Genomic DNA, 27,858 nt, shown 5'->3' on the forward strand with positions numbered 1-27,858 from the left:
AATGTGGCGTCCAATCAGAGAGTGGTATTCGAATTACGTTTTTGACATTGAAATTATGGCTGTTAAACTTTGTTGTCAGATCAAATTAAATTAAATTAAATTAAATTAAATTAGTCATTTATATAGCGCGATTTATCCAGGATGCCTGCTCAAATGCGCTTCTATTTGTTTTAGTGTTAGGGGTAGATCGTTCCATAAAACAGCAGCAGACTGCTGCTTATCTTATATTGGATTCTGGATCTAATAGGGAGCTAATTACGTTATTAAGCGTAGGTTTCAATTTTAACATTTGATTTCCTAACCTTTTTCCTGACTTGAATATCTGATTAAGCGGGATAAGTCATATTTAATAGAGGGCTTGATCTCGATTTAACGTTTCGTTATAGGCTCAATATTTCGTAGATTTATCACAGTAAAAAAGAAGAACCCCATCTATGGGTTTCAATCTTAAAATTTAATTTAATTTTTTAACCCGGATCCTAACCCAAACATCAGATTAGGGACCCGGGTTAACTCTAATACAACTCTAGTTATTACAGTAACGATACAATAGTAGAAACCCTACCTATATTATTATCGTAATATTTTTCTTTGAAAAAACATCATTAGTTTTAAAGCTGCTTTACCGAAGCCAGCCGTTTGAACACCAGGAGAATTCAAAATTGTTGCCAATTCCCACCCGTTTCTCCCCATTTCTAAAATCTTAGGTTCCCAGCTGACGGAGCTTGTTGTGCCTGTGAAACCCACTTTCATATCAAATTGAAATTCGATCATTATGCCCTCATAACGTGGAGTCGGGTCGTTCACGACGGCTGCCGGTTTCTCACAAAACCACAACGTATTAAAGTTGGCATTGGACGTGGTTAACGATTGCATATTCATTGATGTTGACATATCAAAGAAAATGCTGACTAGCTTCCACCCTTGAGATAAAGGTCCCTGAAAACTTCCAATCCAATCACAATTAACCGTAGAAGACGCTCCTCCAAAGCCAACCTTTGTGGAGGTCTGCAGTGGCACCATGACTGTCTGATAAACATAGCTTTCACTTGGTCCGTCTGGTATTTCAAAGAACAGATCCACACCACAAACTGAAAATAATAAAAAAAAATCAAAACAAACGATCATAAAATTTCCTTAATTTTCTTAATATTTTATTGACCTCTCTATATTACATGCATATACCAAACAAGGGTTGTTCGTGCCGTAGAGAGTCGGTTAATCGTTATTGGGGGATGTTCCATTGCTTGCAGACTACAATATTGTGAAAGTCGATCTCCAAAAGAAATATCAGACCAAACACGGTACAAATTCGTTCAGTATTAAATTACAAAGATATTAATATTATAAATTTCAAAGCACGCCATCGCCATTTTCAATCTTTGGTGAGCCTCTTTTTGATGAGACTTTTTCTATCGAAGATGGGAGATTATCTATATGGTTGATATTTTAAAAATTAGGGTTAAATAATCAATTTGAGTACAGTCTAGTGGGCTTTTTTTAAAAAGCAAATGGCTGTTATTTGGGAGATTATCTGCGGTTGTCATTTTAGAATTAAATGTAAAATATTCAATTTGAGTACATTCTAGTGGTGATAAAGCTGTTATGAATTTCTTATTTCCCATAAAAATGAAATTAGATGCGTTTAAACGGTATCGATTCATGTTGATTAATATTATAGTCTTTCACTTACCAGGCGTTTTTCCCGAAAGCATATTACCAAGACCAGACGATGTCATTTGACCAGAAGTGCCCATACAAACAAATCGTCCGCCATTTTGTGTATGCTTTGCTATTGAAGCTATTAAATGACTGCAATCTCCTTGATTCTCAACTGCACCAAATGAAGGAATGAGACCTCCACGAATTCTAGTTGCTTGAACGGAGGATTTTTCTATCAACAGCTTAAAGGATTGGTTCGGTTCATCTTGTCTCTTCATAAAAATCCCCTAAAGTGTATAATATAAATAAATCAGAGCAAGGGTGGGATTTATCGCTCATTGATTGATTAATGTGACTTATGTTGAGATTCTTAATTCAGGACAAAATATCTTGTGCCATAGCTGCGCGTTTTAGTGAAATAATTTGACATCAATATTTCGTCAAAATCGTTAAGAATCAAATGGCGCAGTGCATCTGTAACGGAACTGTCAGTTCTAATAGAAAATTTCTGAATAAGTGAATTCGGGTATAAGTATAGTGAAATGACAAAGAGAGTGGAAAAAAACCCCGCACAAAGAACACTTTATGAAAGTACCAAAGTAAATCGAATGTAGGGCTGAATAAGGACAAGGCCGTCTATGTAAAATTGCATGGAAATCTACTGTGGCCATTTAATGACCTCGATAGTAAAAGTAGGGTGTTCAACCCCATTTTATCTTCACAGTAATAGGCCTACGGATTAACATTGATCCAATATTACCTGATACGGGAATTTGGCTGTAGTCGAAAGAAATGCCGTCTGCGTTTGGCCGGGTATGTTCCTGTAATCTACAAGATGGTACCCTTCCGCCATTTTTGAAGAGAGTGCTGGATAAAATGAATCAATATCTGAAGAGGCCATCTCACTTCCTTCCGAAAAGGCGAACATTTTCATGGTCATGCCGACTTGAGTATTCACGAATTGGTATTCCACTTGAGGTCCATCGTATGGTGGAGTTAGGGGGACAGCAACAGCTTGGTTAATGACCTTTCCGCCACCCTTTGAAGATGAACCACAACCCATAACGTGATTAGGGTTGTATTTAATATCTGCCAATAATACAATTTAACATAAATCAGTACCAACAGAAGGTGATGTTATTTCATTTTTTTTTAAAAAAAGGTTCCTTCTAAAGTGTATTTTCCAAACAGAAATATTCTGAAGTTTTAAAAAACAAATAATTCAATTTGTATTGCCTCGTACCTTTAAAGCCTCAGTTTAAGAACGTTAATATTTGAATGCATTAGGTTACATACACGCCAATGTTACTTTTTGACCAATTTCTAAAGTGTCAAGGTTACAATGGCGATCTAAGTTATGATAGAGGCACCTAAAGCGTAATTGTGGAATATGCCCACACTCAGTATTATCATGTGACTGCCTGTTTAAATAGTAAATTAATGAATGTCCATTATAATGATTAACAAAATATATAGTTTTGTATGTTCTGAAATTATTGTATGTCATTTATTTGAGTATTAAAGAAATCAAACTCTGTCTTTACAGTCAATACACTGATATTCAATTCTCGGCACAGCCGTCTGTAACGTGGATAATCCCTTTCGATATTAACTTGTGACTAAGTGAGCAAGACTATAAAATAACTGGTCTGATCCCGATTCAGGGGCAAATAGCTCGTCTTACACCAATTCTTTATTACTGGCCTACTTATAATACTATCTACTGATAAGAATCGTTTTAAGGAGAGTTGATTTATAATCTTGTTGATTTAGTCACAGCTTAATATTAAAAGAGATTTTCTACGTGAGTAAAATTTATAAAAGGTTGATAACATCTATTTTATTTCAGACATTGTTTGATTCAGCTTTACAATATGCAGTTATTGTCTAATTGTCTATCTAGATTAAGTAATCTTAATGAATTTGTTGCAGATCATATTTCCGAATATAGTCGGAGAATTGATTCAAGATTTATTTTCTAACGGTTCGCAGTTCGCGATTCTTGTTGTCAAGCGAGTTGGTTGAGTGAGTATAGGGGGCCCGACGGAAATATGGGACAATTATATAACAAGACCGCTACCAGTAAACCAGAAATAATATTTCAGGTTTCGGGTGATGGAAACATTTCTGATATCAACCCGCTTCCAACCCACCCAACATGAAATCGTTGATTTATTTTTTTTTCTTACTGATCCCCCTGGGGTCCCCTTACCTAATAATTTCAAAACTCATTGAAAAAAGGACCCTTTGTTTTCATGATTTTTGGAAATGGGTTTCATTATTTTTTTAAACAAAATATATAAAAAAAAATTGTCACAAAATCGCCGGGCCCAAAGCATTTCCCCTGTTGCCCTCGCCATGATCCGTCACTGCATTGATTGATTGAACTGATACGTACTACATGGAAATTGAAGACTGTATATATTGAGCGCAGAAATAATAATAGTCAATTTCAAATTCAAATTCATGCGAGTTCTTGTAAATGAAAGGTCAGGTACCAAGCTCTATTTAAATCGGCTAAGCACTACTAACTATACCATATTTCGCTCATTAGGATGTGTGGTCGGATGGACAGGAGTGAGTATGTAGGGGCGTCTGAAGCAAGTTGGAGGTAGGGGTTTGGCAGATTTTCAGAAATTGCACGCCTTAAACAGGATGACAATGAAACGAGGGACCGACTATACGGTGTTCCTTGCCAGGTCTTCCGTCCTGCACCACTGGAAAACCTGATTCATGAACTTTCGCGGCCAATATCGGGATCGAACACAGTATCTCCAGGATACTGAATCACCGTGTCAGGTCGTTAGTATGGGACGAAAAATCGAGATTCCGTATTTTGACCTGTACGCAAAAAAAAAACAGACGCTAACACCAGTTTCATTTTAGAGTCCTATTTCAACCTCTTACATAATGACTACTATATATTAATGTAACTTACCTTTATCTTTCACGTCTCAAAAACACATAGGCCTACGTTTATTCTCATTATATTTGAGACAGTGATAACTCTATTTACTAGTAACTGTTGGAAACAAGGCAAATAAATAACAAATATTATACCAATGGTTACGAAATTTTTATAGTGCATGTGTAATATGATTATTATTAAAATCAATATTTAAATAGCCAGTAGTATTGCGAAATTTAAACAGATCATCATTTCAAAGGTTCGCATTGAACTGAATACAAGTTCTTCCTTTCAGTTTAGGACAGACAACCAATATAAATTTCCGAAATATTAGTTAAAAGGGCATTAGGCAAGATTAGATAAACAGCTGACAGTTCTCGCTATAAAAGTTAAACAACAGATAATGAAAACAGAAAATGCTGAAAATTTCAGTCAGCCATATTGCTTAACTCTGAACCGAGATATTAACGAATCCATTTTGAGCTAGCCTCGATCACCATTACTAAAGTTGGTTCCATAGTAAACACAGTCTCGATTTTCCATTTTTACATTAAATTATCTATCACAAAATGTATACAAATCCACTAAATATCGCAGGCTAACGATGGCATTGAGAGTTTTTATCAGTTAATTAATGTCTAGTTAATAGTTTAGATAACATTTTAGGTCAAAAGAGAGACCTGTAATAGGCAGATTTAGCTCTTGCATAATGCATGTTTATTAAGCATACAGGCCCACCGTTCGAATTTTATTTCTATAGAAAGTAAGATAGGCTACTGCTCACGTATGTCCTGTCCCCAACTAGTAACACAATGTAGCATTTAATCGCGTACAGAATGTTCTATGGTTTAATTTTGAAAGAACCAATAGCGTTTATTATCACACATATATCACACATGTTAAAATCCGCCAAGTGTAACGTTTCATCGCGTATGAATATGACAACTTTTAGCCCTGCGTTTATTGGTGTACAGTGTAACCTCATATAGGTTCCAAAATCATAAACAACAAGCCAACAGTGAGGCTGATGTCCCCCGCCGAAATTGCAAAATAAATAGATGACACATATTAATTAATCGCACATTTATTTTTTTCACTAAGTTTCATCACTCTCTATCAGATAGAATCAAGATTATCTTGTCCCAAACCATCGACAAATGAAATCGATTAGCTCTGCTTAGCTTCAGCTCGAAATGTTAATTATTGAACTCAGTCAAGACATTCACCTAATGAACATCTACATATACATCAAGTTTAAACATTCACCTAATAGACACCTATGCCAAGTTTGAACATTCTACCTCAATTAGAAGGAGAGTTATTGTGTTCCAAAGTTTCTACCAATCAAATTGCTTATCACTCTGCTTACCCTCAGCAAAAAATGTTCATTATCGAACTTAGTTAAGGTATTCATATAATAAATCTATACACCAAGTTTCATCAATCTCACTTAATTAGAACTAAAGTTATCGTGTCCCAAAGCATCAACCAATCAAATTGCTTATCTCTGCTTACCCTAAGCGGAAAATGCTCATCTTCGAACTCCATCAAGGCATTGACCTAATCAACACATACACCAAGTTTGAACATTCTAGCTCAATTAGGAAGAGAGTTATCGTACCCCAAAGTATCAACCAATCAAATTGCTTATCTCTGCTTACCCTAAGCGGAAAATGCTCATCTTCGAACTCCATCAAGGCATTGACCTAATAAACACATACACCAAGTTTGAACATTCTAGCTCAATTAAAAGTTATCGTGTCCCAAAGCATCAACCAATCAAATTGCTTATCTCTGCTTACCCTAAGCGGAAAATGCTCATCTTCGAACTCCATCAAGGCATTGACCTAATCAACACATACACCAAGTTTGAACATTCTAGCCCAATTAGGAAGAGAGTTATCGTGTCCCAAAGCATCAACCAATCAAATTGCTTATCTCTGCTTACCCTAAGCGGAAAATGCTCATCTTCGAACTCCATCAAGGCATTGACCTAATAAACACATACACCAAGTTTGAACATTCTAGCTCAATTAGGAAGAGAGTTATTGTGTCCCAAAAAGTGTGACGGACAGACAGACAGACAGACAGACGGACGAACCCATTTTAATAGTCCCCTGCTTTCTTCGAAAGGCGGGGGACAAAAAATAGGTGTCACGCAAACCAATTGAATATCACGAATTTGTACTGAATTGACTTTATGGATTAAACATTTTGTCTGCAGTCACTCACTCTACTTTGTGCGACATTCTTCGGGCATCGATTATTATTTATGAATGCAGCTGCAAAAGTCTGATTGGTTGGTTGGAATTAAGGTCAGTATAGAGTGGAATTTCGGTCGCAAAAAGAATGGAAAATTTTAATTTGCTTAACTCACGGAGTAGAATAGCAGAAAAAAAACCCCGCATTTGCGGCGATTGATTGGTTGTTTGGGATCTCAGATCAGCCACCTACGGTAGCTTATATTCGATCACAATGAAGTTGTTGTATTCACGGGCTGGAATGGCAGGAAAAGTGTTTGTGGCAGTCAAATATCCAAATTAATTGGTAGCGATGGGGCGTACATAACCAGGTATCTTAGCTGTATCTATAGCAACAACCCGGCGTACAGAACCAGATATATTTTCTGTAGCCACAGGATCAATCTGTAACGTTTAATGACGTGTAGATCTGTAGCTCTAGAATGTACTGTTGATGGGTGTATATATATATATTCTATGGCTAGAAGATGATATCGAGATCAATAGATCAATGCGTGTATTTTAACAATGAGAAAATGCTCCACAGACGGTAGGAGTATTTTGCCATGAAATGGGGTTTAACGTCCTATTGTTTTGCTCCGACTGGACAAATGAAGACGTAAATAGGCAATACAGTGTGCTATAAGGGTGCTACGTACTACTCTTTTATCGAATTCTAATTGCCAACGGATTCAATTGCCAACGGATCTTTCTACTACCAGCCAATGTGTACACAGGACCTCTGTTTCTCGTCCCATCCGAACGACTAGACAGCTGTCCTTATCAGGCCCTCCGTCCGGCATCACTGAGTGACAACCAGAAACCATGCCAGAAAATCCTGATGAACTTTCTCAACCAACACCGGAATCAAACCCGCGACCACCAGGTTAGCGAGCCAATTTTCTTGCGACCACTGGCCACCATTGTGCCCTAATCCACATCTCTTGTCCCCCAACTAGGGAGATTGTTATAAACAAGAAATCACCTCACATGCATGTTTCTCAGTTACAGGTGTGCCTATAAAAATTCCCCAAATGATGCCAGTAGAACTATAGCAACCATTAATGGGGTGGTCACTAATTTACTCAATTCTCGATGTTTTAATCATACCCCATACAGTGTGCTATCAATTCTGTCATGCACCACTGACAAGGGGGAAGGGGGAACCCCACTCAAACATCCTGCGAAACTTTCTCGTTCAAGCCCACTCCTCCTGGTTTATAAGCCATCATCTTACTTACTGAGCCATCCCAGCTCCCCAAACAGTAAGTTCAACAGCTAGCTATCAGATGGAGAAGTGAGACCATAAGTCTAATGCTGCATTAGTCTGTTAATTAAACATACATTATGCAAGAGCTAAATCTGTCTATTGCAGGTCTTTCTTTAGGCCTGAAATTTCAATCGCTTAGTTCATAGTGGATCAATTTGACTGAAATTTTCAGCAAATTGCCTTTACATTATTTAGTTTTTAACTATTATAGTAAGTACTGTCAACTCGTTATCGAATCTCATATAATGTATCTTTAATAAAACAATCAACTATAGCCTTGATAATTACCAGTGGCTTTAAAAAAAGAAATTCTTGGAATGAGAATGTCTAAATGATTTATTTTTTTGGGTCATTAAAACACACATATATCTTGGCATATAATTTAATCAGGATTTAAAAGATTTTTTCATAAATTCTTTCAATAACAAATCAGCTGCTAAACCAGGAGTAATTGCACCTTTAATTACTAGAGTTTCTAATGAGGGCAGTTTATTTTCTACATCCTGATCTTCACAGAATACATCCATGATGTGATCTTTAATATGATTCCACATCCACACTTTTAATTGTTTCTCTCTTCTGTTTATAAATTCACCGGATTCATTCATTAATTTACGATAATCGCACAAAGTATCCCATAATTCTGGTATTCCATCTTTCGTAAAAGAAGAAATTCGGGTAACCTGAAAGCCAAAGGTGAAAAATGTCAGAATTAATTAATCGAAACAAAAGGCATATGGGTAAAGACTTGTGTTGAGTGTTCACAAGATTTTGTGGATGAAAAATATGGGACTATAAAAATGGTGGGAGGAAAAAATTCAAACCTTGTCAAATTGTGCACCCCAAAAAGCCATGCAGACTAGTAGGTGTTTCAAAATAGTTTTTTATTTTATTTTCAGCATCCACGCCCTCTATCAAAATCCAGCCTATACTTGCACCACTTGTATTGTGATATATAAGATCTGCCATATTGATAACTTTTATTATTGACCTAACTTACCTTTGGTTTCCATACTTTTGATCGTGTCCTCATAAATTTTAAAGCACTGATATATTCTGCTTGTATTCTACGAGCTGCAGGAATTAAATCACCATCACTTTTATTAACTATCACCATATCTGCTACTTCAACAATACCTTTCTTTATACCTAACAACAAAATATAATTAACAAAACTGTTAGCAACCACTCACTGTTATAACACACACAACTTGTTAAGATCCATCATAAATGTGAAGAGTCAAACAATCTCAGACATTTATTAAAGAAATATATAAAAACTCGAACCATTACAAATTAGGTGATGTACTAAGCATCTAGACGTATAACATCCATAATCTACAAACATTTATGTACCTTGTAACTCGTCGCCCCCTGCTGGTGGAATGAGTAAACAGAAAATATCTACCATATCAGCTACAGAAAACTCTGATTGGCCTACTCCTACAGAAATAAATTTATGACATATTAAGTTTCCCTCATTGCACATTGTATAGCGCCACTCGTCACCATACAGGTGCAGAAAACACTCCAATTCAAGTAATTTCTTTTACATTAAAGATACATTATGGGAGATTAGATAAAGAGCTGGCAGTTCTCCCTATAATAGTTAAAGATAGGTTGCCAGGCAACAAAACATACGCCCACAGCAGCTAAATCGTCCGAGCGGTCGTCAAGGGTTGTCGCATATTTATTCCTTTGTAGGTAATTGGGGCCTTTACAAGACAGTTCTATACAGATCAGATTATAAATTTTGTCATTTGAGGGTTTACAAGGTTCTACAAACTGAAACAAGGGCCTCAACTCTGGAAGTAATCTACAGAAATTTGACAGGCTTTTTCGTTTTACTAATTTAAATAATGCATATAAATTTCATACAGATCACATGATCACTTTTGTCATTCAAACCTTCACAATCGCCATAACTCTAGAAATTATTGACGGAAATTGCTGAAATTCAATAGACCTGTTTCACAAATTTAAATGATGCATATAAATTTCATACATATCGGATGATAACTATCATCAATCGAGCATTAACAAGGTTTAACAAAGTGAAACAAGGGCAATAACTCTAGAAGTAATTATTGTAAATTGCTGAAATTACAATAGGCTTTTTCGTTTCACTAATTTAAATCATGCATATTAATTTCACAAAGAATGGGTGGATAACTTTTTGCGTTAGAGCGTTCACAAGGATCAGTAAAGTGAAACAAGGGCCATAACTCTAGACGTAATAAACGGAAATTGCTGAAATTCAATAGGCTTCTCTGTTTCAATAATCTAGATAATGCATGTAAATTTCAGAAAGATTGGATGATAACTTTTGACATGAGAGCGTTCACAAGGATCAATAAAGTGAAACAGGGGCCATAACTCTAGACGTAATAAACGGAAATTGCCGAAATTCAATAGGCTTCTTCGTTTCAGTAATCTAAATAATGCATATCAATTTCAGAAAGATCGGATGATAACTTTTGGCGTTAGAGCGTTCACAAGGTTCAATAAAGTAAAACAAGGGCCATAACTCTAGACGTAATAAACGGAAATTGCTGAAATTCAATAGGCTTCTTCGTTTCACTAATTTAAATAATTCATGTAAATTTCAGAAAGATGGGATGATAACTTTTGGAGTTAGAGCGTTCACAAGGTTCAATAAAGTGAAACAAGGGCCATAACTCTAGACGTAAGAAACAGAAATTGTTGAAATTCAATAGGCTTCTTCGTTTCACTAACTTAAATATTGCATATAAATTTCAATAAGATCGTATGTTAACTTTTGGCATTAGAGCGTCCACAAGGTTCAACAAGTGAAACAAGGGCCATAACTCTAGACGTAATAAACGGAAATTATTGAAATTAAATAGGCTTCTTCATCTCACTAATGTAAACAACATATATCAATTTTAAAACAATTGGATGATAACTTTTGGCGTTAGAGCATTCACAAGAAATTGTGGACGGACGGACGGACCGACCGACCGACTGACGGACGGACCGACAGACGGACGGGGGCAACGGCAATATACGTCCACATTTCAATGTGGGCGTATAAAAACTAGATAATGTAAAGGGAATTTGCTGAAAATTTCAGTCAAATTGATCCACTCTGAACCGAGATTTTAGTGATTGTATTTTTAGCCTAGCCTCGATCATCATTACTAAAGTTGGTACGATAAAAAACATAGTCTCGATTATCCATTTCATGATTAAATCTTGAATGGAAGTTGGACAGCAAATCGGAACCTAATCCAATAAACATCGCAGGCTAGCGATGCCATCGAGAGTTGAGTATGGTCTGGATAAGTTAATTAATGTCTAATTAATAATTTAGATAACATTTCAGGCCTAAAGAAAGACCTGCAATAGACTGATTTAGCTCTTGCATAATGTATGTTTAAGACAAGTTAATGTGACCAGGCTTAAAAACAAAGTTGTTAAGAATAAAATTACTACTTGCCGACTGTTTCTATTATAACTATATCAAACCCTGCCCCTTCACTTAAAACCACAGCTTCATTGGTTGTCCTGGTAACACCACCTAATGTTCCACCTGTTGGTGACGGTCGTATGTAGGCATTAGAATCACAGGATAACTCTGGCATACGAGTTTTATCACCCAAAAGAGAACCTGGAATTTAAATATTTAAATCTAATGTCTGAAATAAAATGAAATGAGAAAAATATCTTATTAGAAATATCTGAACACATTTCTTTAACCGTTCTATAATTACATTTACACTTAGTCTTTATAAACCCATCTAGGCTTGATAAATATCAACAAGTTTATAATATTTGTCATTTAAATCAGTTTATGGATTCATAAAATTTGCGGAACGATTCAAAGAGCATTCAATTTTCAGTAACTGTGTTTAATAATCGTACAATGTATGTGATTAAGGTTGTAGATATTCGAATAAGGGAAAATAAATAGTAACCAGTTGTTTCATCTAGTACAAAGTTTACATCATGGCACACTGCAGGGTACATGCCAGTCTTCATTACCCTGGTTGGAGAGAGTGAGAGAGAGAAAAATGGGGTTTAACATTCACTCGACACAAACTAGGTCATTTCAGGACTAACACATGGTTCAATTTTATTTCAATAATTCACTGGCGTGTAGGGGTCTTTAGCAGTGGTAGGAAACCAGAGGATCCAGAGAAAATCCACGAGGTTGGACAGGCGACACTACTCCTTGTCATGTACAACGGGGGAATCAAAACCACCCCAGGTGACCCGACACAAGCTAACCATTCCGCCATCCTACCCTGGTTTGTGTGGAAGAGTAGGATGTTAAACCACTGTTTGTTTTATAAATATCAAGTCAATGGGATGATAATCAATGGGCTTTTTATCCATAAATACACACACTGTGTATTAAAGTAATGATATATCAATTGCATTTTTAGCAAAAATATAAAATTTCTAACAGCTTAATCCATGCTAATATAATTGTTTTAATAAAGAAAACAAAATCAAAATATCAATGCCAGATAACCTCCTGGCTTGGATCAATAAAATTAAAAATAGGCCAATCATTTCTGTTCACCCACAAAATGGATCTATGAAATTTCAATTAATCATATCTTTGTAAATACTTAATGGAACTGAACCATTTTTGAACCTATATGTCTATTAGAGATTCTTCTTTTACAATATTGTAGTTTACAGTGGTTTCTATTACGCTAAAAAGACGAAATCAACAGGTGATAATATTAGCCTGTAGAGCTTGTGGACCTATAACAACTGCCAATCCTGTGAGACAGATGTGATTCCAATTAGCGTACTTTATAAAGGTTAAATCAACTAGAATCAATCAAGTTACATAGACTGATGGTGTTTCTAGGAAAACAAGCCAACAGTGAGGCTGATGTCCCCGCCGAAACCCCAAAATAAATAGATAACACATATTAATCAATCGCACATTTATTTTTTTCAAAAGTATCAAGCAATCAAACTAATTATCAACAATACACTAAGTTTCATCACTCTTTATCACATAGAATTCAAAGTTATCTTGTCCGAAAGCATCGACCAATGAAATTTCTTAGCTCTGCTTAGCTTTAGATCGAAATGTTAATCATTGAACTCAGTCAAGACATTCACCTAATAAACATCTACATCAAGTTTAAACATTCTACCTTAATTAAAAGCAGAGTTGTTATTTTCCAAAGTCTTGACCAATCGAATTGCTTATCGCTCCCTAGCCCAAGCAGAAAATTCTCATCATCGAACTTAGTCAAGGTAATAAATGATATAACAATTATAATAATAATTTATTCATACAAAATAAGAACAATTACAAAAGTCAATATAAACATAAATCTGACCTTAATATATACATTATGTTAAATTCAGTTTGTACAAAGTTCATTAATTATATCATTTAAATTGTTACCGTTTTCTCTTAAAGACATAAAATCTCTGATGGCGCCTGCCTTAATTTTATTATTCTCTGATTTTGAATTGATGTCGATTTTATTTACTGTAGATAAAATTTTACTAAGAGATATATTAGTTAGTCCGTATTTTGATAGACCATATCTGTGACAGATATAATTTAAACTGTTAGCAAGAGTTGACTGACTGCCGTATACAGCTAACTTAGCACAAATGTTTGTACACATGTTTTTACTGTTGACAGTACTTTCGACAAACTTTAAAAACCTTTTATGAAGCTGTAGAACAGATCAGATTCAATAAATTACAGTGTGTCCGTTCTGGTATATTCCATATTTTTTGACTGGCTTAATTTAAACCAAAGTCATCGTGCTCCAAAGCATCAACCAATCAGATTGCTTATCTCTGCTTACTGTAAGCAGACAATGTTTATCATCGAACTCCATTAAGGCATTCACCTAATGAACACCTACACCAAGTTTGAACATTCTACCTCAATTAGAAGGAAAGTTATTGTGTTCCAAAGTATCCACCAATCAAATTGTTTATCACTCTGCTTAACCGGAGCAGAAAATGTTTACTATCGAACTAAGTCAAGGTATTGATCTGATAAAACTATACACCAAGTGTCCTCACTCTCACTTAATTAGAACTAATGTTATCGTGTCCCAAAGCATCAACCAATCCAATTGCTTATCTCTGCTTTCCCTAAGCAGAAAATTCTCATCTTCGTACTCCATCAAGGCATTCACCTAATAAACACCTACGCCAAGTGTGAACATTCTAGCTCAATTAGAATTAGAGTTATTGTGTTCCAAAGTCTCAACCAATCAAATTGTTTATCGCTCCGCTTACCCTGAGCAGAAAATGCTCATTATCGAACTTAGTCAAGGTATTGATGTAATAAAACTATACACCAAGTTTCATCACTATCACTTAATTAGAACTAAAGTTATCGTGTACCAAAGCACCAACCAATTGAATTGCTTATCTCTGCTTACCCTAAACAGAAAAGGTTATCTTTGAACCCCATCAAGGCATTGACCTAATAAATACCTACACCAAGTTTGAACTTTATAGCTCAATTAGAAGGAGAGTTATTGTGTCCCAAAAAGTGTGACGGACAGACAGACAGACGGACAAATACATTTTAATAGTCCCCTGCTTTCTTCGAAATGCAGGGTACAAAAAACTTTATAATTAAATAAGAGATATTATCAACTCAGTAGTCAGTCATGTTATCTAAAACCACCGGATATTAAATTATTCGCTTAGTTAGTCACTTGTTCGGAATATTTGAATAATAGTCAGAACATGTTGAAAGAGAATTCTATGTTAGACTATAATCAATTTGTTATCCTTTACTAATGTCAGAGACCTACAATTGTTTTTTTAACATTTTTATTCAGAAAGAAACACTGAATAAATTCCTCATTTTTCATAAAAAAGATTTCAATAGAAACGCGACGCATGCATGGATTTAAGGGTTAAGGGGGTGGGCAGGGGGGGGGGGCCCTCCTCATGAGATCAAGTAAGTGCCCCTGGGGTTCCCCCCACCAAAAATCAAAAACAAAATCAACAAGCCAACAGTGAGGCTGATGCCCCCCGCCGAAATCCCAAAATAAATAGAGGACACGTACATGTAGTAATTTTTTTCAAAAGTATCAAGCAATCAAACTTATTATCAACTATACACTAAGTTTCATCACGCTCTATCAGATAGAATCAAAATTATCTTGCCCCAAAGCATCAACCAATGAAATTGCTTAGCTCAGCTTAGCTTTAGCTCGAAATGTTAATAATAATAATAAAAATAATAATAATAATTATTATCATCGAACTTAATCAAGGTAATGATATAATGAATCTATACTTGGAGTTTCATCACCCTCACTTAATTATAACCAAAGTTATTGTGCCCCAAAGCATCAACCAATCAAATCGCTTAGCTCTGCTTGCAGTAAGCAGACAATGTTTGTCATCGAACTCCATCAAGGCATTCACCTAATGAACACCTACGCCAAGTGTGAACATTCTAGCTCAATTAGAATGAGAGTTATTGTGTTCCAAAGTCTTAACCAATCAAATTGCTTATCGCTCTGCTTACCCTGAGCAGAAAATGCTCATTGTCGAACTTAGTCAAGGTATTGATGTGATAAAACTATACACCAATTGTCCTCACTCTCACTTAATTAGAACTAAAGTTATTGTGTCCCAAAGCATCAACCAATCAAATTGCTTATCTCTGCTTACTAAAGCAGAAAATTTTCATCTTCGAACTCCATCAAGGCATTCACCTAATAAACACCTACGTCAAGTGTGAACATTCTAGCTCAATTAGAATGAGAGTTATTGTGTTTCAAAGCCTTGACCAATCAAATTGCTTATCGCTCTGCTTACCCTGAGCAGAGAATGCTCATTATCAAACTAGACATCAAGGTATTGATGTAATGAAACTAGACACCAAGTTTCATCACTCTCACTTAATCAAAACTAAAGTTATCATGTCCCAAAGCATCAACCAATCAAATTGCTCATCTCTGCTTACCCTAAGCAGAAAATGCTGATCTTCCATTGACCTAATAAACACCTACACCAAGTTTGAAAATTCTAGCTCAATTAGAAGGAGAGTTATTGTGTCCCAAAAAGTGTGATAGACAGACGGATGGACGGACGGGCAGGTAGGCAGGCAGAAAGACAGATGAACCCATTTTAATAGTCCCCTGCTTTCTTCGAAAGACGGGGGGACAATAACAATGATAATGACATGAACTCTATGTGAACTTGAATAAAACTGCTTTCCGGCCACATTGTTAAACGATTGGCAAACAACTATTTAGGCATTACGATCTATGTTCTACCTGGGCGATCAGTGTAATTTTATGCATATTTTTACATATTTTGTTGACATTCATTATGGAGTGGGATTGTGCATGGTTTCTAGATCCGCTACTAGTGACAGGTAAGTGCCAAAGTACCCTGATGATAATTCACCCCCCCTCCCCTATGGTGGCTGTTAGCGGCCATTCAAATGAATCTAAATCGTCGCCTTGTGAAGAAGGTGACAAATCGACAAGTCGACAGAATTGACCCGACAAGTCGATGAAATGAAGGCGACGATCGTCGGGTTATTTTGTCGTGTCGGCGGGTTGATTTTGTCAACTTATTCACAACCTGACATGGCGACAAGTCGACGAGATACAATTATTTCGATTTGTCGTGCAGCGACTTGTCGCCTCGGAAGTCAAACTCGAGCTTGTGCATTTGCTGACTGGATAACTTGCATGCGCACAGATTAACCCGACAAAATCAACCCGCCAACACGACAAAATTACCCCACGATCATCGCCTTCATTTCGTCGACTTGTCGGGTCAATTCTGTCGACTCTGACTTATTCACAACCCGACAAAATCAACCCGCCAACACGACAAAATAACCCGACGATCATCGCCTTCATTTCGTCGACTTGTCAGGTCAATTCTGTCGACTTGTCGCCTTCGACTTATTCACAACCCGACAAGGCAACAAGGCGACAAAAAACAATTATTTCGACTGGATAACTTGCATGTGCACAGATTAACTTCCGAGGCGACAAGTCGTTGCACGACAAGTCGATATAATTGTATTTCGTCGACTTATTCACAACCCGACAAGTCGATAAAATACAATTATTTCGACTTGTCGTGCGGCGACTTGTCGCCTCGGAAGTTAATCTGTGCGCATGCAAGTTATCCAGTCAGCAAATGCGCAAGCAAATATTCAAACGTTTTTATAAATCGGATAATAATTGTGACCTCTAGAGGGACCATAAGCTAAAAACGCGATTTTTCATACAATCAGGGGCCATAATTCAGAAAGTTATAATCCGATATGCGCAAATATTGAAAGGAACCAAGATCTTTGGGTTATAAACATGCATTTCAAGTTTCATCCAAATCAGATGAAAAGATTGTGACCTCTAGAGAATCCACAAGCTAAAAACGTGATTTTTCGTACAATCAGGGGCCATAATCCATAAAGTTATGGCCCAATATATGCCAATATCGAAAGGAACCAAGATCTTTGAGAGATAAACCTATATTTCAAGTTTCGTCAAAATAACCCGACGATCATCGCCTTCATTTCGTCGACTTGTCAGGTCAATTCTGTCGACTTGTGGCCTTTGACTTATTCACAACCCAACAAGGCCACAAGTCGACAAAATACAATTATTTTGACTTGTTGTGCGGCGACTTGTCGCCTCGGAAGTTAATCTGTGCGCATGCAAGTTATCCAGTCAGCAAATGCGCAAGCTCGAGTTTGACTTCCGAGGCGACAAATCGCCGCACGACAAGTCGAAAAAATTGTATTTCGTCGACTTGTCAGGTTGTGAATAAGTCGACAAAATCAACCGGCCGACATGACAAAATAACGCGACGATCGTCGCCTTCATTTCGTCAACTTGTCGCCTTCTTCACAAGTCGACGATTTAGATTCATTTGAATGGCCGCTAACAGCAACCATACAAACCTAATTTCTTACACCAGACAGAAACATTGAGACAGCAGAGTAACCTTCCACCCTATCTAGGCATTAACCAATATTAATCTTGAATTTGGTAGTCACAATACAATGATCTTTATAATAAATATTCAATTTCTCCAATATCTACCTCATTGACTAAAGGGATACAACTGCTTTTTACACCTTAAGTGTATCGTGTCTAAGTGAGACTATAAGTCTATACTATAGAACTGACTTGTCTTGTTTACCTTTCCTTTTAAATAACAATTTATTCCAATGATGATCAGTCAAATAATTTAACACCTTACAGTTGGCCATAAGCTAACCCAATTGCCATCGGTCATGCTCAACTATTTATGGACACATCCCATGGTCTATGCCAAGTTGTTTAATACCCAACTCCACTTCCACCCCCAACCCCCGCAAAAAAAAACCCCATTTCACTTGTTACTCAGTCTACGAGTTACATGAATTACAAACATAGAGTTGGAGACGAACTTCACGGACCAATCTGCAACCAAGACACATGCTCAGCAAGATTTTCCAGCGAGTAACAGAATTCTACAGGTTTTTGATGGGTTGTTTTTAAATCTGATTGAATCCACTGATATTTGTCTTAATTAATCAATTTGTGTATATTTTAATGTGGATTAAGCAGTGATAAATTAGATATTGTTTGAAAATTGCACTATTAGGATCACAAGTTAAATGATAGTTTCAATTTGAAAGTTTGGAAATGTCAACAAAGCTTCTAGAATAGATTGAACCAGTGAATCAAACTCTTACCGCCTGTAGTTGATGAAGAAGGATCTACAGCTAATACTGCTACTTTATGACCATGACCTGTTAAATATTTACCAAAAGCTTCTATAAAAGTACTCTTGCCTGCCCCTGGTGGACCTGATAAACCTAAAAAATAAAGAGAAGAGATTGTCGATCATGTATCTTTACAAAATTAGTCGAAGTGATAAACAACATTTAAATCTCCAACAGGGTTAAATCAATAACTGAGTTTCTAAGATAACGTCAAATTAATTCCCTGTCCCTTTTACCTGCAACCTTGATATCAATCAACCTGCTGTTTAATATCAGGTACTATAAATTTACTGCACACTTTTGCTGCATTATGTAAGATTAAGATAAAGAGCTGGCCGTTCTTACTGGCTGTATTACTAATAGTTCAAAAATAGATAATTTACCAGCGACTGCGATTTTTCGTACAATCAAGGGCCATACATGTAAATCAGGAAGTTATAATCTAATATGCGTGAATATCGACAGGAACCAAGATCTTTGGGTTATAAAGATATATTTCAAGTTTCATCAAAATCGGATCAATATTATGACTTCTAGAGGGTTCACAACCTTGACATACCATATATTTACACTAATTGCGTACGAGGGGCAGCCATTTTGTATGGCAGTTTTGGTCCGATTTTCACGAAATTCAATCTCAGTCGTCATTAGGGTATAACGGTGAAATATTCAAACGTTTTTATAAATCGGATTATTATTGTGACCTCTAGAGGGACCATAAGCTAAAAACGCGACTTTTCGTACAATCAGGGGCCATAATTCAGGAAGTTATAATCCGATATGCGCAAATATTGAAAGGAACCAAGATCTTTGGGTTATAAACATGCATTTCAAGTTTCATCCAAATCAGATGAAAAGATTGTGATCTCTAGAGAGTCCACAAGCTAAAAACGTGATTTTTCGTACAATCAGGGGCCATAATCCAAAAAGATATGGCCCAATATATGCCAATATCGAAAGGAACCAAGATCTTTGAGAGATAAACCTATATTTCAAGTTTCGTTAAATTTAATTTTGACCTGTAGTAGAGTGTCCACAAACAACTGATGGACAAACAAACAGGGGTGACGACAATATACGTCCACATCAAAATGTAAACGTATAAAAACAAATATATTGAAAATTTCATTAAAAATTACTTTATTCTGGGCGAAGTTATGACTTTTTGAAAATGTATCGTAGATTGTTTCTAATTGTAGCAACCTCAATTCAAATTCATTTAAATCTCGGCCATTCGACAGTCTAGAGAACTGTTTACAGGTTTGTCATGCGAATAAATGTCTAAATAATAATTTATATAAAAATTGAAGCCAAAAAATAATACATGTAATAGGCAGATTTAGCTCTGATATAATGCATCTTTAAGTACACAAGAATTCAACACTCAGTCAACATGGGGATTGCCAAAATCACATGAACATATCCTATTAATAGCTCTCCATGACCAGCAAAAAAAGACCATGTAAAAAGTTTCCTTGAATAGTATACTATATTACAGAAAATATTCCATCTAAGACTTTATCCTGTGTATTTTTTCAAAATTAGGGGAGTGTGTTTTTCAACTCTCTTGTTTTGTAATTGCTTCAAACATTGTGCAACCATTTTGAAAACTAGGGTCCATTCTCCGCCTAAAAATGTAAGCTTGCCGTAGATGTCATATTACCTATTCTAAAAGTCTGTTGATTAGATAAGGAATGAGCCACTTCTCCCATGTTATCATGTAATATTTTCATTAATAATAACTGTGCTTGCTTTTTCTTTTTCTTGTGCCCTGATTCAACTAGAGTTATAGCCCTTGCTAAACTCGCTCTGTCATGATTTTTTAATCCAGAATAGAGCCCAAGTACAGTTTCATCCTCTTCCCCTAACTGTTCACGAACATCTACATATTCTTCATTATACCGAATATTTACGTGTAGTTTTTGTTTCTTTCCAAGAGTGGCATATTGTAGTAATCTTGATGAATTAAAATATCTTTTTAAAAATTTACATGTTGACAGCTTCTCGCAATTATAACATAAACGTAAAAGTCTTTGTGTGCTGTTTGCAAAATGTAAATAGCGTATAATGGTATTCATTTGTCATCTAATGGGACAGTTGTATGTACGTTCAAGCAGTAGACCTATTTCTTAAGCCAGTATTCTTTATGTTATGGTACCTGAAAAATAAAATCAAATCTTGATTACACATGTATGTTTTGGTTACGCGTCCACTCAATATTCTATGAGAGAATTTTTAGATTTCGCAGGAATTTGCGTTGATGGGGATATGTTCAAACTCAGAAGTGACTGTAATAATGAAATTAAAAGAAAAAAAATAAAATTATGTTTCAATGAATGAGATTTTTACTGATTAGGTTGATATCTAAAGGGTCCTTTTGAGATGAAATAAGATCGTAATTATGTGGCAAACACAGAGATTGCATTTACAATAATTTACATGTATAATGACCTTGATTCAATTTAATCAAATGAAATGTGATACCGGTACCAACTGTTTACAAAACATGTGATTTAATTTAAATAGATTCTAAAGGGCAATATACCTATAAACCGCTGATACAGGCCCAAATGGGTTCTCCAGCTAGAGCTTAGCATCTACTGTCTTAATAAAATAAATGCGGATGAAAAAAATGTGAATAAGTTGTTAATTGGAGTTGTCTCCCTTCCTTAGATACATTTTCTGGATTCTCTATGAATGAAGTTCTTTTAAGTCAAAATATTTAAGCCGAAGGTTATTAATCAATAGTGTGAAATCATATATTATTTGCAATATTGCCCGAGGAATACTGGGAATTAAACTTTTAAATTTATTTGATTAAATTTAGTGGTCTGAAACCATCAAATCAGAGCTGCCTTTTGACACCACATTTTACAAGATTCTGGGGTTAAAAAAAATATATATATTAGGCCTATGATTTTACTAGTTGATGCATTCTAATTAGGCCTAATGGTGTAAGGTTCTAAATAATATTATTGCCACACTATACCATAGTCGTCCGAGAGATGAGAATGAGATGACCTGAGTGACAGTCACTGTCGTCAGTGACTGGCAAGTCAGTGAAAGTGACACAGCCAAACCAACAATATCTACCAGGAAATTTGTTCCTGTAACCCGTGAGTACGGATATGAACGTTTCCTACAGCCTTTAGGAAATAGTTAACCTATGTTGTTTTGACAACATGACAGTCTAATGACAGTTCTATAAATACAAACCCTTATTTACAATATCTTGGTACAGTTCGATTCACACCAGACTGTTTGTTGGGTTAAAAGCGGAAATAGCCTTGCGCATGCCCGGATTGTACAATCGAACGCAAAACCAGAGAGACATAGGTCAACGACTTGTTAGGCTACCTTTCCCACACCCTTTTCCAAAAACCACCTGAACGCGATATATTATGCTTTGCCCTTACAGTGCATATACTTGTATAGTTGAATTTTACTACATATGCTTACATTCGTATTTCGTGTAGCATAAAAAGCAGATCATGACTCATGCTGGCATTACACAGTGGGTTCTTTGGGTTGTATTCCTAATTGTTTTCAAATTTGAGTGAAGTCTGTGTCACTACAGACCCGGGAATGTACAGCGCAGTGGACGCTTACGGCTATATAGCCCCCGGATCCATTCACTTTTTTTTAGTTTCTTTGAATTTTCTGTATGTTTGTGTTTTCCTGAGTATGATGTCCTGTCCGTGTATTTGTTTTTGTGTAAATTTTGTGTGGTGCAGTCCCCCTGCACTTACTAATATAGATTTCTATACTACAGTGTTTTTAACACGGTCGATTCCCCGGTTGTACGTGACAAGGGCTAAGGTCGCCTGTCAAACATCCGTTTTCCTCCGACTGCTAAGAACCTCTACGCGCAAGAGAATCATGGAAATAAAATTGAAACATATGCTGGCCCCGAAATGACCAAGTTTGTGTCGAGTGGACGTTAAACCTCATTTAAAAGAAAGGTTTTACACGGGGAAATGGGAAAGGGGGCATAACTGCGGAACGGAAAGTTAAATTTTATTTCAATAATTCGCTTGCACGTAGGGGTATTTAGAAGTGGGAGGAAACCGGAGGACTCGGAGAAAACCCACGAGGATGGACAGGCGACCTTACACCTTGTCACGTACAACCGGGGAATCGATCGAAACCACGCCAGTTGACTCCATGCCGGACCTTAAGATACAGCGCGCACGTGCTAACCATTCGGTCCCCTCCCCCACCCTGTTATGGTATAATAATATCCCGCCACAATGTAACATTTGTTTTACTGGATTGCAGATATTTAAAGTTCTGATTATATCGCGAAATACGCATACTCCTCCCAGTGTTTCGTTTGATTAGAGCTAATCCCACTAAACACTGCTTTAATGGAAGCAAATTTCTGTTATGACTGGTCAATAGTTCGATTAACAACCAATATAGCTAACTACATAACAATATCGTTACATTTTAAACAAAGCTCCAAATTGGACCAAATATGTTTACATAACGTTACATCATGACTCACGATTTTATTATGCCCAATTAACCAGTGCATAGCAGAATATTGCAGAAAAACTAATTGCGTGACAAACGAGGCTATCAACACGAATACAATGTAAACAATACTGTGTGGAGACGAAGAATACTGTCACCGTTTTAATACTTTAAATCACAGTCCAAAGTTCAAGGGAAGACCCCAGTAGTCCGGTCGCAAAACCCAGTAATTCGAGCGAACCTGGAAATTGTATACAAAGTTTTTTTTTTAAGATTGATTTTAGTAGCCCAGGGTGTCCTCTTTCAGAATCTGCCGCTCGGTCACCCTTGGGCAATTCAAGATGGCGTCCAAGATGGCCGCCATTTCAAATAATCCCCTATAACTCCCATAGTATTTAGTCTAGGGTGATAATTTTGGTGTCTAACCGTATTTTTTTGGGGTCAAGGAATACACCGAAATCATTTATCATGTTGTGGAGTGATTAGATGATAGTAAAATCCAACATGGCGGCTAATATGGCCTCTTAACCCTTTAGCGGCGATTGGGAGCGACTATTTCACCAAACCAAACTATATCTAGAGAGAAGCTAGATGTTACAGCCATGCTGTTACATATCACTGAAAAGCTTGTGTATTGGTCTCTTCAAATATGTAAATAATTTTCTGGCACATTCATATTTACTTACCTTAAAACAGATCAAATTTGGGTGGTACTAAACTCTATTACTATGATTATGAAGGGGGTAGGGGTATTCAAAGTCAAAATACGGGTCTTAGTACGAAATTCCAGCCATGATGTACATATCACTGAAAAGCTTGTTTATTGGTCTTTTAAAATATGTAAATAATCTTCTTCCAGATTCACATTTACTTACCTTAAAAAACGATGAAAATTGGTTGGTACTAAACTCTATGATAATGGGGGGGGGGGTCAATGTAAAAATACGGGTCTTAATACGAAATTCAAGCCATGATGTTACATATCACTGAAAAGCTTGTTTATTGCTATTACTTACCTTAAAAAGCGATCAAATTTGAGTGGTACTAAACTGTATTACTATGATTATGAAGGGGGTAGGGGTATTCAATGTCAAAATACGGGTCTTAGTACGAAATTCCAGCCATGATGTTACATATCACTAAAAAGCTTGTTGATTGCTCTTCTTAAATATGTAAATTATTTTCTGGCACATTCACATTTACCTTACAAAACGATCAAATTTGGGTGGTACTAAACTCTATTACTATGATTATGGAGGGGGGGTAGGGGTATTTAAAGTTCAAATACGGGTCATAATACCTAATTTCAGCCATGATCTTACATATAACTGAAAAGCTTTTTCATAGCTCTCTTCAAATATGTAAATAATTTTCTTTTACATTCATATTTACTTACCTTAAAAAACAATCAAATTTGTTCATTGCTCTCTTCAAATATGTAAATAATTTTCTGGCACATTCATATTTACTACCTTAAAAAACGATCAAAGTTGTGTGTAAAGTAAAAAATACGGGTCTTTATACGAAAATACAGCAATCACTTAAAAGTACGTTCTTTGATCTTTTTAAATATGTAAATAATTTTATGACACACTTATATATACATACCTTGGAAAAAGATTAAATTTGAAGGGAACCGGGGGGGGGGGGTTGAAGATGAGTCATTCCATCGTGAATACACCAGGAACCAAAAATTGGTAGTAATAGGTGGGGACGCTGTCCCGGTTGAGATTAGCAATGGTGGTATAGTTATAACCAGGACAGACAACATCATTGTTTAGCAGGTGATGATGTGTGCCCAAAGTGATCAACAAGCTGACAAAACCGTAATATCAGACGATACCGATGTCTTCGTTCTTCTTGTGCATTACTACCACATAGTCAACATGAAGAATCGCGTTACAATGGAATCACCAATCAAGGAAAGAACAACTATTGACATTGGTAAAACTATGGAGAAACACGCATCCATTATCACTGAAATCCTGCCAGCTCATGCTCTTACTGGATGTGACACGGTTGCATGCTGCTGCGGTGTGGGGAAAGGAACAGCATTGAAAGGGATGAGAGCTGGATTGTATTCTCTCTCACTCCTCGGGGTAATAGACTCTCCAATAGAATCGGCGATTACACAAGCCACTGCATTTATGTCAGCGTGTTATGGGCAGAGCTCTAGCAAATCGATGTCTGAAACACGCTGGAGGGTATGGGCATCCAAAACTGGAAATGTATCGTCATCATGCCCACCTAAACCGTGTAGTCTTGCTCCAACGAATGATGCATTTGCAGAGAATGTAAAAAGAGCTCATCGCCATGCTATTGTGTGGTGTTCATTGGAAGATCGTAATCCGCCTGAACTTGATCCGGAACTGTATGGCTGGGTGAAGGACACTAAATTGAAAACATTACAACCGGTCACCCTTCCAGTTGATAATCAACTTGCTCCGGAGTCTGTCATGCGGCTCATCAGATGCGGATGCAAGAGTGACAACCCATGTAGTACGCGTGCTTGTAGCTGCACTAGGGATGGCTTAAAATGTACAGTATTTTGCGCTTGTGCCGCCGCAGGTTGCAGCCGGAAACACGACTAAAGGGTTAAACTGAATATTACCTATTACACGATAACTTTGGTTCTGATTAAGTGAGAGTGATGAAACTTGATTGTTAGTGTCATCACATCAATACCTTGACTAAGTTATATAATGAATTTTCGGATCACAGTGAGCAGAGCTCGATAACTTAGATTCTAATTGAGTGCTAGTGGTGAAACTTCGTGTATACTTTCATTACACCAATACCTTACCAAAGTTCGATGGTGAATGTTTTCTGCTTAGGAAAAGTAGAGACTGCAATCTGATTGGTCGAGACTTTGGAACACAATAACTCTCCTTCTAATTGAGGTAGAATGTACAGACTTGGTGTAGGTGTTTATTATGTGAATGCCCTGACAGAGTTACTTTGGTTCTAATTGGATAAGAGCAATGAAACTCTTAAGTATAGATTCATCAGATCAATACTTTGACCAAGTTCGATGATGAGAATTTTCTACTTAGGTTAAGTAGCGATAAGCAGTTTGATTGGTCAAGACTTTGGAACATAGCAACTCTGCTTTTAATTGAGATTGATTGGTCAAGACTTTAGAACATAGCAACTCTGCTATTTAAACAAGATGCAGATGTCCATTAGGTGAATGTCTTGACTGAGTTCAGTGATTAACATTTCCTGCTAAAGCTAAGCAGTTCAAAGCAATTTCATTGATCGATGCTTTGGGGCAATAACACTTTATTTCTAACTGATGGGTAGCGATGAAACTTTGTGTATACATGTACTTTCACTACCAGGTACTTCAAAACCTTGATTGAGTTTGACCGTGAACAGTTTCTGCTTAGACTAAGTATAAATAATCAGTTTGGTTATCCTGTTGACTTGTTTAGATTAAAGGGGGGGTTTAAAAACTGGCCGTTCTCGCCAGAATATTTCAAAAATAAAAATTGCAAAATGAATATGTTGAAAATTACATGCAGCTATGGAGGTTGTGGCGCCAGGCAGGGTAAGCTTACTCTTCCGGACACCTGTTACCACTGTTTGTCGTGTATTTTGTACACGAGGAGCAGTCTATTTGCTGATTACACTATTTTGCTTGAATACACTATTTTGCCTATAACATTTTTTAGGACTTCGAATTCTGTCTTATGGTTTGGATTGTTCGTACTTGGTTTTATTTTATTCAAATTACTTTATTTTGAGCGATGTTATCAATGGTTGTAGTTAATTGACAAGATGTGGTCTTTCGAGTATCAAGCCTCGCTTCTCCATTTTTAATCTACTTAAAAACGGAGACATCCGATGGCATCGAGAGTTGGTAACGGTCTTGTCATGTTAATAAATATCTAATCATTTATATAACATTAAGTCTCCCATTTCTTGATGTCTTAGTGACTAAATCTGACAACAAATTCTCCACTGATGTTTATAGGAAACCAACTCACACTGATCAATACATTCACTATAATTCAAATCATTCACATCAAATAAAAAATCCATCATCACCACTCTAACCAGGCGCGCCACCAAGATATGTGATGTAGAAAGTTTACCCGAGGAATTAGAGCATTTAAGGAACGTCTTCATAAACAATAACAATTACCCCACCGAACTAGTTAATGACGTCATCACCACCAACATAGAGAACCAACACAAGCCAAGAACGACAAATACTGACCACGCCGGCATCAGAATAACCATCCCGTTTCACGGCAAAATCTCTTACCAGATCAAAAGATTGATGAAACAAGAAGTGGGCATAGACGTTACCTTCTCTAGTGGCAGAACCATACATAATTTACTGCAAGCTAATGGTAGATCAACACAAACCAACCCCCACAGTCCAAAGGATGTATTTACGAGATAACATGCTCCTGCTCCGAAAAGTATGTAGGGGAAACGAAGCGCCCACTTGATGTACGAATAAAAGAGCACAAGTCACCAGCGTCCAACAATCCCTCAGCCATAGCAGAGCACATTATTAACAACGAACATCATACAATCTTGTGGGACCAAACAAGAACCCTTGCAGTACATC

The 27,858-nt window shown here is 36.6% G+C and overlaps 2 protein-coding genes across 5 annotated transcripts; both read right to left on the reverse strand.

Annotated features, from left to right (window-relative positions):
* Positions 1 to 244: 244 nt before the first annotated feature.
* On the reverse strand, positions 245 to 4,688 carry LOC130010489 (uncharacterized). The gene is made up of 4 exons (XM_056102996.1): positions 4,601 to 4,688; positions 2,423 to 2,751; positions 1,694 to 1,949; positions 245 to 1,091 (listed from the first exon to the last, which is right to left on the reverse strand). The coding sequence occupies exons 2-4, from the start codon at positions 2,723 to 2,725 to the stop codon at positions 574 to 576; spliced, it is 1,077 nt and encodes a 358-aa protein (XP_055958971.1). The 5' UTR covers positions 2,726 to 2,751; positions 4,601 to 4,688; the 3' UTR covers positions 245 to 573.
* Positions 4,689 to 8,398: 3,710 nt separating this feature from the next.
* Positions 8,399 to 22,077, reverse strand: LOC126830081 (methylmalonic aciduria type A protein, mitochondrial). Of its 4 annotated transcripts, none has more exons than XM_050560299.2 (7): positions 22,017 to 22,077; positions 20,464 to 20,958; positions 18,771 to 18,893; positions 11,541 to 11,711; positions 9,437 to 9,523; positions 9,081 to 9,229; positions 8,399 to 8,763 (listed from the first exon to the last, which is right to left on the reverse strand). In XM_050560299.2, exons 2-7 carry the CDS (start codon positions 20,876 to 20,878, stop codon positions 8,467 to 8,469), a joined length of 1,242 nt encoding a protein of 413 aa, XP_050416256.2. In that variant the 5' UTR covers positions 20,879 to 20,958; positions 22,017 to 22,077; the 3' UTR covers positions 8,399 to 8,466. The 4 variants fall into 4 exon arrangements, with proteins under 4 accessions (XP_050416256.2, XP_050416257.2, XP_050416258.2 ...); XM_050560300.2 differs by having other exon boundaries at positions 22,027 to 22,066; XM_050560301.2 differs by lacking the exon at positions 22,017 to 22,077 and adding an exon at positions 21,790 to 21,976.
* Between the last annotated feature and the right edge of the window lie 5,781 nt (positions 22,078 to 27,858).

Source organism: Patella vulgata, chromosome 8, assembly GCF_932274485.2.
Source record: "Patella vulgata chromosome 8, xgPatVulg1.2, whole genome shotgun sequence".
NCBI lineage: Eukaryota > Metazoa > Mollusca > Gastropoda > Patellidae > Patella > Patella vulgata.

What these genes read in the sequence shown, in the direction of transcription:
- LOC126830081 (XM_050560299.2), bottom strand. Translation starts at nt 20,878, where the DNA reads ATGAATACCATTATACGCTATTTACATTTTGCAAACAGCACACAAAGA. An exon ending in TCAACAGACTTTTAGAATAG is followed by an intron (nt 18,894 to 20,463) that starts GTAATATGACAT and finishes TTTATTTTTTAG; the next exon opens with GTTTATCAGGTCCACCAGGG. An exon ending in AGTTATAATAGAAACAGTCG is followed by an intron (nt 9,524 to 11,540) that starts GCAAGTAGTAAT and finishes TTATTTCTGTAG; the next exon opens with GAGTAGGCCAATCAGAGTTT.
- LOC130010489 (XM_056102996.1), bottom strand. Translation starts at nt 2,725, where the DNA reads ATGGGTTGTGGTTCATCTTCAAAGGGTGGCGGAAAGGTCATTAACCAA. An exon ending in CAGCCAAATTCCCGTATCAG is followed by an intron (nt 1,950 to 2,422) that starts GTAATATTGGAT and finishes TATACACTTTAG; the next exon opens with GGGATTTTTATGAAGAGACA. An exon ending in GCTTTCGGGAAAAACGCCTG is followed by an intron (nt 1,092 to 1,693) that starts GTAAGTGAAAGA and finishes TATTATTTTCAG; the next exon opens with TTTGTGGTGTGGATCTGTTC.